This window comes from Gracilinanus agilis, chromosome 3, assembly GCF_016433145.1.
Source record: "Gracilinanus agilis isolate LMUSP501 chromosome 3, AgileGrace, whole genome shotgun sequence".
Lineage (NCBI taxonomy): Eukaryota > Metazoa > Chordata > Mammalia > Didelphimorphia > Didelphidae > Gracilinanus > Gracilinanus agilis.
The window spans coordinates 640,955,524-640,968,879 of NC_058132.1; the positions used below are offsets into that span (position 1 = coordinate 640,955,524).

The 13,356-nt window shown below is 45.6% G+C and overlaps 1 protein-coding gene across 1 annotated transcript in view; it reads left to right on the top strand.

The window, feature by feature from the left end:
• The window catches only part of ACAP2 (ArfGAP with coiled-coil, ankyrin repeat and PH domains 2), a 127,274-nt gene that overhangs the window by 44,705 nt on the left and 69,213 nt on the right, over positions 1 to 13,356 (top strand). The window contains exon 6 of the mRNA XM_044669497.1: positions 12,020 to 12,077. Coding sequence (XP_044525432.1) covers positions 12,020 to 12,077 — 58 coding nt within the window. The remainder of the gene's footprint in view (positions 1 to 12,019; positions 12,078 to 13,356) is intronic.

Below are 13,356 nucleotides of genomic sequence, written 5' to 3' on the forward strand. Positions count from 1 at the left end.
TTAGATTTTGTTTGGATTGAGCTGTTTGCCTGCTATCACGCCTGTTAGACTGGGAGCGCCTTCCTTGAGACCTTTCTTTTTATCCCCAGCACAGAGATAGCACAGTGCCTGGCCTATATATAGTAGGGGCTGACCAAATGCTTGGTGACTTGACCGTTGAGGGTTTAAAGTCCTGCAAGCCATCCATCTGAGCCTCCACTCGTGTCCAGGCCAACTGGCCTTTCAGCTGTTTCTCACACACAGTGCCCATCTCCGATCTCCATGCCTTTGTCTCACCTGTGCCCCATGCCTGAAATGCTCTCCCTTCTCACCTCTGCCTCTCACTTCCGGATTGTAGGATTTGGCTGTTAGGGACGGAAGCTAGCCTGCCCAAGTGAGAATCCAGTGGGCTCATTTCATCCAAAGGAGTAAATAATTCCTTTTGCCTGGATCTCTGCTCTGTTAGGCCAGGAGTATCGCTCATCATTTGGGTTTAGTACCATTTTTACTTGGGTTGGAGAAGAATGAATATTGAGTAGCTTTACTCGACTCTCAGCAGATTACTAGAAGAACCAGATTGTTTTTCAAATCATATTCTTAAAAGTCTGGAGTGTGGGTCATGGAAATCCTGTTTTTCAGTATTGAGGCTTATGGTTGGAATTATATTTGTAGGTTTTCCAGCAGTTTCCTGTTTATTTTGTATTCCAGGCCCAGCGATGCTGTTGGTGTAGTTTGGGGGGTGATGTCGCAATGCTGAGGTTCTCACACCACTGTGGCTTGTTCCTTGGCCTGCTGTAGCCTTTTCCCTGCTCACTTTCAGTGTCATGATGGAGCCAGCTTTTGTGGGACAGCTCAGGATGTAGAAGGTTCTTTTCTGAAAAACTTCCACCCTGTCCCTTTTCTGACTCAGTCAGCTTGAGTGACCTCCTGCTGCCTCCAGGCTCACTTCGGACATGCACAAATTTGACACTTAATGCTCTCCACAGCCAGGTTCTTCCCCACTTTCCTGCCTTTCTAGTATTCTCCTAGGTGATCTCTCTCCAGCTGGTCTCCTTGTACATACAGAGGCCTCCCCTTTCCTTCCTCAGGTCTTCACAGTGACCGGCCTCCTGCATACCTATGTGCACTCCATCTTCCCTAGCACCAGTTTCTTCTTCTCCTTCTCCTCCTCTTCCCCCTCTTCCTTCTCCTCCCCCTCCTTCTGTCTTAGAATTGATACCATCCACTCCAAGGCAGAAGCATGATAAAAGTTAGGCAATGGGGTTTAGTGACCTGTCTAGGGTCACATAGCTAGGAAATGTCTGAGGTCACATTTGAACCCAGAACCTTCCATCTCCAGGCCTGGCTCTCTATCCACTGAGACACCTAGCTGCCCCCAGCACCAGCTTCTGTTTGTGCCCTCCCTCCACAAACTAGCTTACTGAACTAATTCTCAGAACCTAATGTGAAGCAAGCCTGGGATGGTTATTGGAACCAGATGGGGGTTGGTGGGGCTTTCAGTGCCAAGTTGAGCAATCACTTGAGCAAACCCCAAAGGAGGTGAGAGAAAGAGACGGCCAGAGAGACAGTGACTCGCTTCTCTGTACCCTCTGGACAGTTAAGGAGTTTCTAGGGGGTCACACTTGTGATTTTACAACGTGCAGGAGCCTTAGATTTTTTTCAGTGAAGATCACCAAACCTCCCAAGTGAAGGACACCTCTCAGTCCTGCTCACTGAATTCTTACCAGCAGCTTTTCATCCTGGGCTGGTTCCATTCAGCCCTTTTCATTATCTCCAAGGTTCCTGGGAAGTGAATCTTGGGTAAAGTTGATCCTTTTTTCTGAGTAACTTCCATAGTCAAACTGGAGATGAGAGACCCCCATGTTGCCACAGAGGAGGATTGCTATTGAGCCACTTTTTATAAAGTCGGAAGGGGATTGTAGAGAGGGCCGTATCGTATGTAAGAGCTTAACCTGCTGGGGAATTTTGTTTCCTTAGAGGGTAATAAGAAAAGTAGATGCAGCCTCTTTCTTCCGTCTCTTCCCTGAAACTCATTACCTTTGTGATCTTGGACAAGTCATATCAGCTCCTTGGGCTTCAGTGTCCTAATCTATAAGTTGAGGGGTGAACTAGAGGGCTCCTGGGCTCCTTCCAGCTCTAACTGTGAGCCCTGAAGGCAGGCAGACAGGGCTTTGTCACCCAGCTGAGCCTCAGAGGGAGGAATGAAGCCTGGGCTTCCCGACACCTGAGCCAGCACTTTAGCCACCACCCCTCGGCTACATCTTGCCTGTGTAGAAAGGATTGGCAGCTACGTAGCCACTAGGATTTCCTTTTATGGGGCCTGGCACAACTTAGAAGGAGGCTACAGAGAGGGAGTTTTGTTTAATGTTATCCAGGGCTACTAATTATTTGATTAAGTTTCATGTGCTAATTAATTCACTTGTGCAAATTCATGTTGCCCTAGAAGTAGACAGGCCAGTCTTCAGTGCCTAAACTGTGTGTATTAAGCACTTGGATTTCTCTTCCTTTGGGTCCTGCTCATAAACCTTGTAAAATCACGAGGTCTGAAAAGTGTATCGAGATCCTTCTCCCAGCACAGCTGCCTGCCCCCATTTCATTCAGCGCTCCTGCCCTTTGTTGGCGAGGTCTGCTAGCTCCTGGTCTTCCAGCTCAAAACTGTCAGGTTTCCTTCATTTTCTTTTGATCCATCTGCCCTTCCCATTATAATTTCATTCCAGCCTTAACCGCTTCTTTCTTGCCTTTGTTCTGACTCCTTGTGTTTGTTGGTTATGAAAGCTGTGGAGAGAGGCAGGGTTGGACTTGGGGAGTCCCATATTTCAGTCCCTTCTGTGGCACTGTGTGATCACAAGGCAGAGGGAGTTCTTAACTCTGCTTCTGCATTGCCTTAGCTTTAAAATGGGGCTAACAATTCCTAGAACCTTATAGGATGAAGAGACCCCAGTGTGCTTGTTTATTAATCTGTGGCCAGGGGCAGATTCTGAGGAGAAGACCTTTACGCTCTCCTTGACTTGTGTCTTCACGAGCATTTGCTGTTCAGAATGCCTCTTCTTTCCTTTGGACTGGTCCTGGGAGTTTATTGGTTTGGGGCAGGAAGCCCCTTCTCCCACTGAAATTTGGTACAGCTTAGCTGCTTTGAAGCTCTTGGCCCTTGGTCTGCCAGAGGAAGGACTTGAAACCCCTGGGTAGGCAGGTGGCTCAGTGGATCGAGAGCCAGATCCTGGGTTCAAATGTGGCCTCGGACACTTCAAAGGTGTGTGCTTAACCCCCATTGCCTAGCCCCTAGTGCTTTTATTCATTTTAAGGTGGAAGGTAAGGGTTATTTAAAAAACAAACAAACAAAGGGGAGAGAGGCCTGCTCTAGTGGAGAGGGCCTGGCCTGGGAAGGGCAGGGGAGTGCTGGGCTGGGTCCTCACCTGTCTAGTGGGATGGGTGGTGCTGGGCTGGGCTGGGCTGGACTGATCCTTCCCATGTTGACTCAGAGTGAAAAAACTGTTGCTTTAACATTTCCACAATAATTTTTCTATTTCCTCTTTTAATTTTGTTTGTTTTTATTAATTTTTAATTTGAATATTTTCCCATACTTTTGTTTCATGTTCTTTCTCTCTCCTCCAAACCCCCCTAACTCCCCTTAGCCGATGCACAATTCCACTGGGTTTTACATGTATTGTTGATCAAGGCCTAATTCCATATTATTGATAATTGGACTAGAGTTATCATTTAGTGTCTTCATCCCCAATAATATCCCCATGAGCCCATGTGTTCAAGCAGTTGTTTTGTTCTTCTGTGTTTCTCCTCCCACAGTTCTTTCTCTGAATGTGGCCAGTTTCTTTCTAATAAGCCCCTCAGCCTTGCTCTGGATCCTTGTGTTGCTGCTAGAAGAGGAGTCTGTTATGTTTGATTGTACCAAGTGTATCCGTCTCTGTGTACAATGTTCTCCTGGATCTGCTCCTTTCACTCTTCATCAATTCCTGGAGATCATTCCAGCTCACATGGAATTCCTCCAGTTTCTGCTTCCTCTTTTAGCATCTCTACTTTAGGGTTTGGATTGTCAGAGGTAAGATTTTCAGGGACCAGTAAATGGATTTTGGATATTTTTTTTTTAAACCCTTACCTTCCATCTTAGAGTCAATACTGTGTATCGGTTCCAAGGCAGAAGAGTGGTAAGGGTGGGCAATGGGGGTCAAGTGACTTGCCCAGGGTCATACAGCTGGGAAGTGTCTGAGGTCAGATTTGAACCCAGGACCTCCCGTCTCTAGACCTGGCTCTCCATCCACTGAGCAACCCAGCTGCCCCCTGATTTTGGATATATTTCAATTGTTAACCAGTAAAAGAAAAGGTGTATGTTTTGGTAACAGAGGCAATAAGGTGGGGCAGTGGGTAGATTGCTGGGTCTCTTCAACCTGGAAGAACAGAGAACTACTAGAGTAGTCAACAGAACCCAATCTTTAATCAGGAGAGAAGTACCTAATAATCTGCTGCCACCATTCCAGAACCAAGTGCCAAATGCTACACAGTGGAACCCTGGGGCTTTGGGGACAAGATCTCTGGGAGAATCACCAAGCTAGATGATTCTCCAAAGAATAATAGAGCAAAGGGATCTTCCATAGCTTTTGGGAAATGCAGGGCATCCAAGCTCCACTGACAGGTTGTAAGCAGCCTTGTGAAAGAGGCTGGAGCCAGAGGCTGGGCTCTACTACAGGGAGGGTCTACTACAATGGATACTAAAGGATGGTTCCTGCACAGGTATTGGTCTTCTTGGGAAGGATCTCTGATCCAATGGGGGAAAATTCTAGGACTAAAAGGGTACTTAACATGTGATTAGGTGTGGTAGCCCCACCTAAGCTGGGATCATCAAGTACTTTCAGGTCTATTGTTCAGTCTGAAATGGGTGAGTCTGGGACTTCTGTCAGTGCAGTTCTCAGGGGACCTGGACGGGGGCAAACTTAAACCCCAGTTGTCAACTTAAAAAACTGAGTTCAAATTCTGCTTCAGACACCATTAGTAGCATAGTTAAGTGGGCAAGTCATGTGAGTCAACTTAGTTTCTCTATCTGTAAAATGAGGAAACAGATTTCTCCTTCTCTCCCCAGATTGGTGTAAGGATCATACAAGATAACATTTGTAAGGTGTGGCCCTAACCTTCAAGTTCCACTCACTGTTGCTGCTATTATTATTATTGCATTTTATAATAGAGCAAGTGTTAAATGCTTACTGTGGGCCATACATTATGCTAATAGATAGAAGGAAGCAAGGAAGGCCCTGTCCTTAATTAAGGAGCTTCCATTCTGATGGGGAGGACACCACATAAAAGGGAGGGGGCTGGAAAACTGGGGTGGAGGAGTTGGGATCTTCTGCTTGCCTGCAGTGATTGTTGTTAGGAACAGCTCCCTTTTGTTCCTCCCAGAGAAGCTGTTCAGAGAAAAACACACACACACACACACACACACACACACACACACACACACACATGCGCGCGCGCGCGCGCTCCTTTCTCTCTCTCTCTCATTGTACCCCTTAACTCAGGCAAACTGTAAACAGGGAAATTCCTTTGTTCCTTTCTGTTTTTGTGACTCCTAACCCAAGAACATCTCATAGTTTCTATAAGACCCTGAGATTATTATCATCTTTAGTTTGAGATGGATATAGAGCTGCACCTCCAGGCTACACCTTGATACCATCCGGTTTTATCTCAGGCATCCATCTATTCCCTAAACTGTGAGGGTCTTCAGGCAGACCCTGGTCAGATGACCAAACACCCCACCAAATGCCTGAGTGTTTACACTCTAGAGCAGGGGTTGGCAACCTTTTTGGCCGTGAGAGCCATAAACGCCACATTTTTTAAAAATGTAATTTCGTGAGAACAGTACAGTGCTCCCAGTGCCGCTCCTGTAACAGCGCCTGAAAAAAAATGGACTTTATGGCTCCTGCAGAAAGAGCCATACGTTGCCGACCCCTGCTCTAGAATCACCCCACACCATGACACAGCATCATGTACTCACTGTTGTAAAGAATATAAAACCCCCTGAACTGAAGCAGTCTGGGAGCAACCCCCCAGGGTTGTTCCACTCATGCTGTCTTGCTGGCCAATAATTCTATCTTACTAATAAATCCTCTTTTTACTTTTAAGCTAAGTTTCTGAGTCTTGTGTGTTCTCTCTCTCTCTCTCTCTCTCTCTCTCTCTCTCTCTCTTTTTCAAAGTACAAGCAATATTTATTAAAGCACTTTTTTCTTTTTTTTGAATATTTTCCCATAGTTCCATGTTTCATGATCTTTCGTTCTCCCCCAAATCCTCCCACGCTTACCCCTGTAGCTGACAACTCCACTGGGTTTTACACGTATCATTGATCAAGACCTAATTCCATATCATTGATAGTTGGACTAGAGTTATCGTTTAGCATCTACATCCCCGATAATACCCCCATCAGCCCATGTGTTCCGGAGTTTTGCATTCTTGCAAAAGGTATCTTTCCTGAACCCAGGGGTTCACCATCGTACCCCACAACATTGGCTGTACCCTACAACATGAAGTTGTAAGCCCACTACAACTAGGGCAAGGGTAATACGGGAACTACTCCCCCCTTCCCCCCAAGCCAGGTGTCAGCTTGGTAAAACAGAACCACTACAGTAGTCAGAAAAACCAGATCTTTAATCAGGATAAGAGACAACCACAGAGCCAAGTGCTAAATCCCACACAGAGCCAAAGCTCTGGGCCAGTGTCTCTGGGAGAATCAGCACCAAAGAGGATTCTCCAAAGAGTAATAGAACTTGGGGTCTTATATACCTTTTGGGAGAATAAGGGGCAGGGAAGTATGATTGATGAGCTTTACAATGGACACAAGGAAATGAGGAGTCTTGGGTTGGATCATCAGGTAGGGGCTGATGCTTTACAATGGATACAAAAGGAAGATTCCAGCCAGGAGCTGGGCTACCTGGGAGAGGACTTCTAGGACAAAAAGAGTATTTAAATTTGATTATTTACTAATCCCACCTAAACTGGGATCATTTAGGTAGCTCAGTGGATTGAGAATCAGGCCTAGAGACTGGAGGTCCTAGGTTCAAATCCGGCCTCAGACACTTCCCAGCTGTGTGACCCTGGACAAGTCACTTGACTTCCATTGCCCACCCTTACCACTCTTCCACTTAGATGCCAATACATAGAAGTTAAGGGTTTAAAAAAAAAAAAGATTTATCGTTCAGTCAGAGACTAGGTCAGTCTGGGACTTCCATTAAGGCAAGTTCTCCAGGGACAGAGGCAAACTTGGAGGTCCCCAAAAATACAGTTGACACAGGGTCAGCCAGTACATCTTTTGAAGGCTTTTTAAGAGCTCCAGCTAGACTTGATAACACTGAGCCATGTGACTTGTATCCCCCTCCCCTAGTACCCTTTTCTTCTGACTCTTTGTGGCTTTGCACTGGATGGAGTGAGGGTAGGGATAAGAAGGGCAAGAGTTTACAAACTTCTCTGCTCTGTTCCTCTTTGTACATAGAAGTATTTTTTTTTTATTTAAAATTTTTTTTTTTAAATAGAAACCCTTACCTTCCATCTTGGAATCAATACTGGGTATTGGTTCCAAGGCAGAAGAGAGGTAAGGGTAGGCAATGGGGGTCAAGTGACTTGCCCAGGGTCACACAGCTGGGAAGTGTCTGAGGCCGGATTTGAACCTAGAACCTGCCATCTCTAGGCCTGGCTCTCCATCCACTGAGCCACCCAGCTGCCCTCCCCCCCCCCTTTTTTTTTTTTAAAGAAAACAATAGGAAAGTTTTTCTTTTTTCACAGTTCTCATTCAAAAATGTCTAAGTATAGATAGAGAGCAAAGCCTTTCCCCACACAATTCAGTGAATTAGAAAACCATTCAAGTTGTTTCCCTTTCTTTTTCATACTTTTTAGCTGTTGAGTAGAGACATTGGTTGGAGAACTTTTATTGATGCCTAAGATAAGCAAGATCTGGCCAAGGAAAAGCTTTTTGGTGAGAGATGAAGGGACTGGGAGATTCCTGTTTTAGAAAAATCACCCAGATGCTATTTCCTGACCCTTTTGTATAGGATGGTGATCCTGGAGGCTTGGAATCCCAGGATTTTAGAACTGGAGGGGACTCAGGCTCTTCTAGGCCTCATCCCTCCTCTTTTGTGCCTCTTCCATGGATGAAGTAAGCAGTGACCTCAGGCTGAAGCTAGAGGGAGAGTGTAGAGAAGGTTTCCTAGGCATTATTTTGAAAAGAGAACTGACACCTTAGTTCTTAAAGACTTCTGAGAATAAAGGGAAAGGGCCCTCTTAAAAGAGACTGCTGCCATTGAAACTTGGAATCCATTGTTCGGTTTTGGGGAACTAATGAGCTTTACTATTGGAGCTGTGATGGTGTTAGTCCAAGAAAAAATGTTTTCATGTCTCTAGGGCCACTCTGAGGATTGCATTGAATTGGGACTTAGTGCTAAAAGACCAGGGTGTGTAGAAATAGTGACTATGCTTTGCCTGCAGAAGAGCATTTTGGGAAGGTGCTCCTGGACATGTACAGTCAAAAGTGCTGAAAATGTTGGTGTTTTCCTCTTGCAGTAGGAAAATGGACCCCTTTTGGCTGCATAAATTCATGAGATATTGTAGAGTTTCTTCCCATCTTCCTTTTGCTCTTTCTTTGATCTCTGATGTTTCTTAAATTAAGTGAGTAAAGGAGGCAGTATGTTTCTGAGGGACTAGAATGCCAGACAAATCCTTGTGTCCTAGGACTTGGGATATTTTTAGTGGTGGTTTGTTTGTTCCCCAATTTAATAGATCGATTGATCACCTTAGCAAAAGAATCTCTTTGGTATGTAAAACATGATTCAGTTTAGAGAAGACTGTTTTCAACCCAGATTTTCAGGCTTGGGCCTGCTCTCTAAGGCACGAGGCAGCTCTCTCTTAAAAAACAAGCTCAGACTCTCTGTTTTAGAGTACAAAATGCAAGATGTTGCAGTTGCCCCTAGCTTTCCTTCTACTTTTCAGTTTTTTCCAAAGTGGCTTGTTAAGGGACTTTGGGATCTAATTCTGGCACATGGACTGTGATGCAGAGCAGTGTGGTGGTGACTCACTAAGCTTCGATTAGAAATCACTAGGACTATCCCTGACTTATTCCTACAACCCTCCCCACCCTGATGAAGCCAGAGAAGTTTGAAATGAATGGAGAAAAGTGTTCATCTGTCTTTCCAACAGACTTCCTCACTCAGATGATTTTCCTTGCAGGTATAGTAAGTGTAGTGGCCCCGGTGACTCATGGCTGTTTGTTCATTTTATGAACTTTCCTCCCCCAGGCTTGACATCCCACTCTCCATACAGAGCACTGCCCTCTCCAATTCCCCAGGCTCTCCGCTTTGCCACCTAACCTTCACTTCCCCTCCCTCCCTCTCCTTCACACTCCTTTCACATCTGGTTGTACTTCCATAATGTCTCTTTTGCCCAGCCCCTTCTCTCCACTTAAACAGCAGCAGCACCATGTCAGTGGACACTTCCCTCATCCTGGTCTTTGATAGTACCTTACTTGGCCCTCCACCCATCCCTTCTCCCTATAGCTGCCAGAGTATGTTCCTCAAGTCAGTTGTATAATACTCGCTGCCAACCTGGAAAAACACAGAACTACGAAAGTAGTCAGAAAAACCAAGTCTTGAATCAAGAGAGCCAAGTGTGCCCCAAACTACAGAGTCAAGCCCTAGGACTCTGGGGACAGTGTCTCTGGGAGGATCAGTGTGCTAGAAGATTCTCCAAAGAACAGTAGAACAAAGGAATCTTATATAAGAGGCCAGAGCCAGAGGCTGGGCTCTACTACAGGGAGAGTCTACTACAAAGGATACTAAAAGGATGGTTCCTGCACAGGCATTGGTCTTGGGAAGGATCTCAGATCCAGTGGGGAAACCTCTAGGACTAAAAGGGTACTTAGTCCTAGGTGATTAGGTGTGGCAGCCCCACCTAAGCTGGGATCATCTAGTACTTTCAGGTCTATTGTTCAGTCTGAAATGGGTGAGTCTGGGACTTCCTTAGGGTGAGTTGTCAGGGGACGGGCAAAGCTGGGGTCTTCAGATTTCAGGTTGACTTCACAGTCTTCAGCTGATCCCATTTTCTTCATCCTTAGTTTTCCTAGTCAGTCTCAGCTCTTTCCGATGTTGAGAACTTTTAGACATTTAGACGAACCAGGCCAACTTTAGGTTCATCCTGTTAGCACTTTTCCTTCCATCTTCTGCATGTAGCTTGTAAAACCTCAGTTGTTGAATTCTTTGGGCATCCACTTGTGCCTCTTCAGATAATTTGTGCTTTTCTTCGTAATCAGAATTGTTTTTCTTCTGTGTTCAGAATTTTATTTTTGAGAGTTCTCAGTCTTTCCTCAGGTTACTTAACCTGTGGAACTTTAATCCCCCCATAGTAGTCTAGTCTAGTCTAGCTTTTCTGTGAACCTATCGAAGTCTGCTCTCTTCTAATCTAGGATGCGTGTATGCACCCATGAGACTGGACCCAGCTTTCCACTCCTCCTGTATGAACCAGATCTGGGAGGGAGTGGTGTGTCCCCCCCCCCTCCCCATTCCAATGCCTGTTATTTATGTAGAGTAGAGTTGGCTCCCATCTCCCATTTCTCCCTCCATTTTTGGAAGTCTTTGGGACTTCTGGTACTTCTTGACCTCATGTCCAGGCAGGACATAAGAGAACCAGAACGCCAGCGACAAAAATGTTTCTCTTTGTTGACACTTATCATCCATTGCTCTTTTCCTGCTCCCATCCCTACATTTCCTCACATGGATATTCCTTCGGATTATTTAATTCCTCCTTCCTCCTCTTTTCCGTATCCAGCTTCTTTGGAATAAGCTCCACCATGTCCCAGGCCTGGGTTTCAGCCTGCTAATAATGACTCGTAGTGATGACCTGTGGGGTCACGCTGACTTTCTCCTGTGGTGTTCTGTCACTTTGTTGTTTCCGGGGAAAGTTCTAATTGAGCCTTTTTGCTACATTGTCCTGAACAAATAGGGGCCTGGAACCCAGATTTCCAGACAGGCCTGTTCTCTGCCTGAGGAGCTTTCTGCTAGGTGACGTGGCCTGGTCCTGTATTATGACACAAGCTTAGTAAACAGCTGCAGCTTGCACATTAAAGTGAGTATGGAGAAAAAGAATGTGCAAAATGACAAACGGTTTTCCTCCAGGTGAGAAAAGGGCTTTTTTGCTCTCTCAGAACAAATGATTAGAGAGTAAGAATTACTGTGTAGGTTTTTTCCAAGTAGAGATGTGACTTTTCTAGTAGAAAGTTTGTCATTACTGTTCTCGGTTCCAGTGTCTGTATTGATTTAGCATATTAGCTCATCAATTCATCTACCATTCATTCAGCTTTGTTGAGAGGTTCATTGTCCCATTTCTGCTTTAGTGTCTTCTCCTTCCTCCTTCTTTTCTCTCTGTCCCTCAACCAAGAGGTAGCCAGGAGACCAGATGACTCGGCCTCTTAAAGCCACGGGAGGTCCGCGCTCTGTGATAAAGAATATTGACACAGCTCTCTGCCCAGAGCAGCAAAAGGGGCTCTTTTCTCTTTCAGTCAGTGTTGCTTTTGTCGACTGATAAATGAACTATTGTTGAAGAGGTTGAATTCCTCACATTTCTAGTTTTATGCTTAGAAGTCAACCTGCTTTGGTGGAGGAAGTTTCCTCCCCAGGAGCTTCCTATGGCAAGGAGGTCCTATTTCTGGGCCAAGCGGGAAAGGAACAGAAAGACAGTGATAAGAATGTCCTGGGTCAGGGTCAGCATTTGGCTACCGTGTCCTCCCCCCCCAGTTACCTGGGCTTGTTGGCCCCTTTTCTGGCAGGGATTGGGCTATACAGAACCATGATACCATTTGTCAGATCATCCTTCTGACCTCCCTGCCTGGCCTGGACATGAACTTTCTAGCATCCCAGCAAGCTTTGTTACCAAGAGCTTCCTCCGTAGCATTGTGATAGCTTCGGCTGGCTCAGGAAGGCCTTGGTATGAGTCCAGGAATCACAATTGATGTGGGTCGGGGAGTGAAGGCCTCATCATTAAGTGCTTTCTCTGATTCCTTCAGGGCGGCTTTAGAAGAGGTGGAAGGAGATGTGGCCGAACTGGAACTCAAACTTGATAAGGTAAGTACAAGAAGATTCCCCAATCCAGAAATTTTGTAAAGCTTGGAGACACGCTTATCTTCCATTGGGTGTCCTTGGCCTATGGTAGAAAGCTGAGGGACAGCGTTACCAGTCCAAAGCGTGGCAGCTGGCAATCCCTGTTGCTTAATAACCTGAAACTTAGTAATGTGGGAATGTGAGGGTACACATTTGGGTATGACCAGTTTCACACCAAGATGCAGTGTGCAAAAGCTTGTTTCCTGTCTGTGACCATGGCAGTAACTAAATCTCAAGGAGTCAGCTTTTGAGTGTATGTAAAATGTATGCCAATCGCTAATCTCCATATTGCGTATTTTCTCTTAGCTTGGTTCTGAATTTCCTCCTCATTTTTGTACAGAGAGTCAGAATATATGTTCATCCCCCCAAATGCTTATCAAGAACCGGCTATAGATAGAGTGCTGGGCTCTGTAGCCAAATGAAAAGTTCAGCTAAGTTGCAGCATCTGATCTCCTGGGTTTATAGTCTAGGAATACCAATGGTGCTATAAACTTATTATGAGATATAATGTAGTAAGTGCCCTGGCAAGCAGATGAATCAGCAGGAGCAGCCACAGGGAATCAGGGACCTGCCCTCCTCTGCTTTAGTCCCACCCAGCTGCCAGGGGGACCGTGGGGAGCCCTTCTCCATTGTGCCCCAACCTCCATTTCCCAGGTCCCACTCTTGTCTAGGCCCTGCCCCACCCATTGCTTCTTCTTCCTGTGCTGGAGTGGAGTCCCATTCCACTCCAACCTTTGGGTCTCCTACCTCCTTCCCAGTGGTCATTGGCTGGAGAACATCTACCCTCCTGTTGCTTTCTAAGCTCTGGGGGCCCTGCTGCTTTTCTCTCTGGACCCTAAATATCATCTGACCATGAAGTGGAACCTTCCTTCGTGGGTTCCTCTCAAAGTATTGTATGAATATTTGTTATTTTTAGAATTGCTGTTGTACCTTCCATGTTCTTTGTGGCTTTTAAAAATGAAATTGGCTTATGAGTTTCCAATATATTGATATTGGTCTCTTTAGTGTTAAGGGTAAAATTATGGTTGGGCTGAATATTTAAGAGTTTGGTCGCCAGGAATTGATTACAGAATTCCAAATGAAAGACTCAAGTCAGAATGGCTTTAATGGTAGTTTACTTACAAATAGGAAAGAGTGGAAGCAAGGAAAAGGGGAGGGAGGGAGGGAGGGAGAGAGGGAGAGAGAGAGGGAGAGAGAGAAAGAGAGAGAGAGAGAGAGAGAGAGAGAGAGAGAGAGAGAGAGA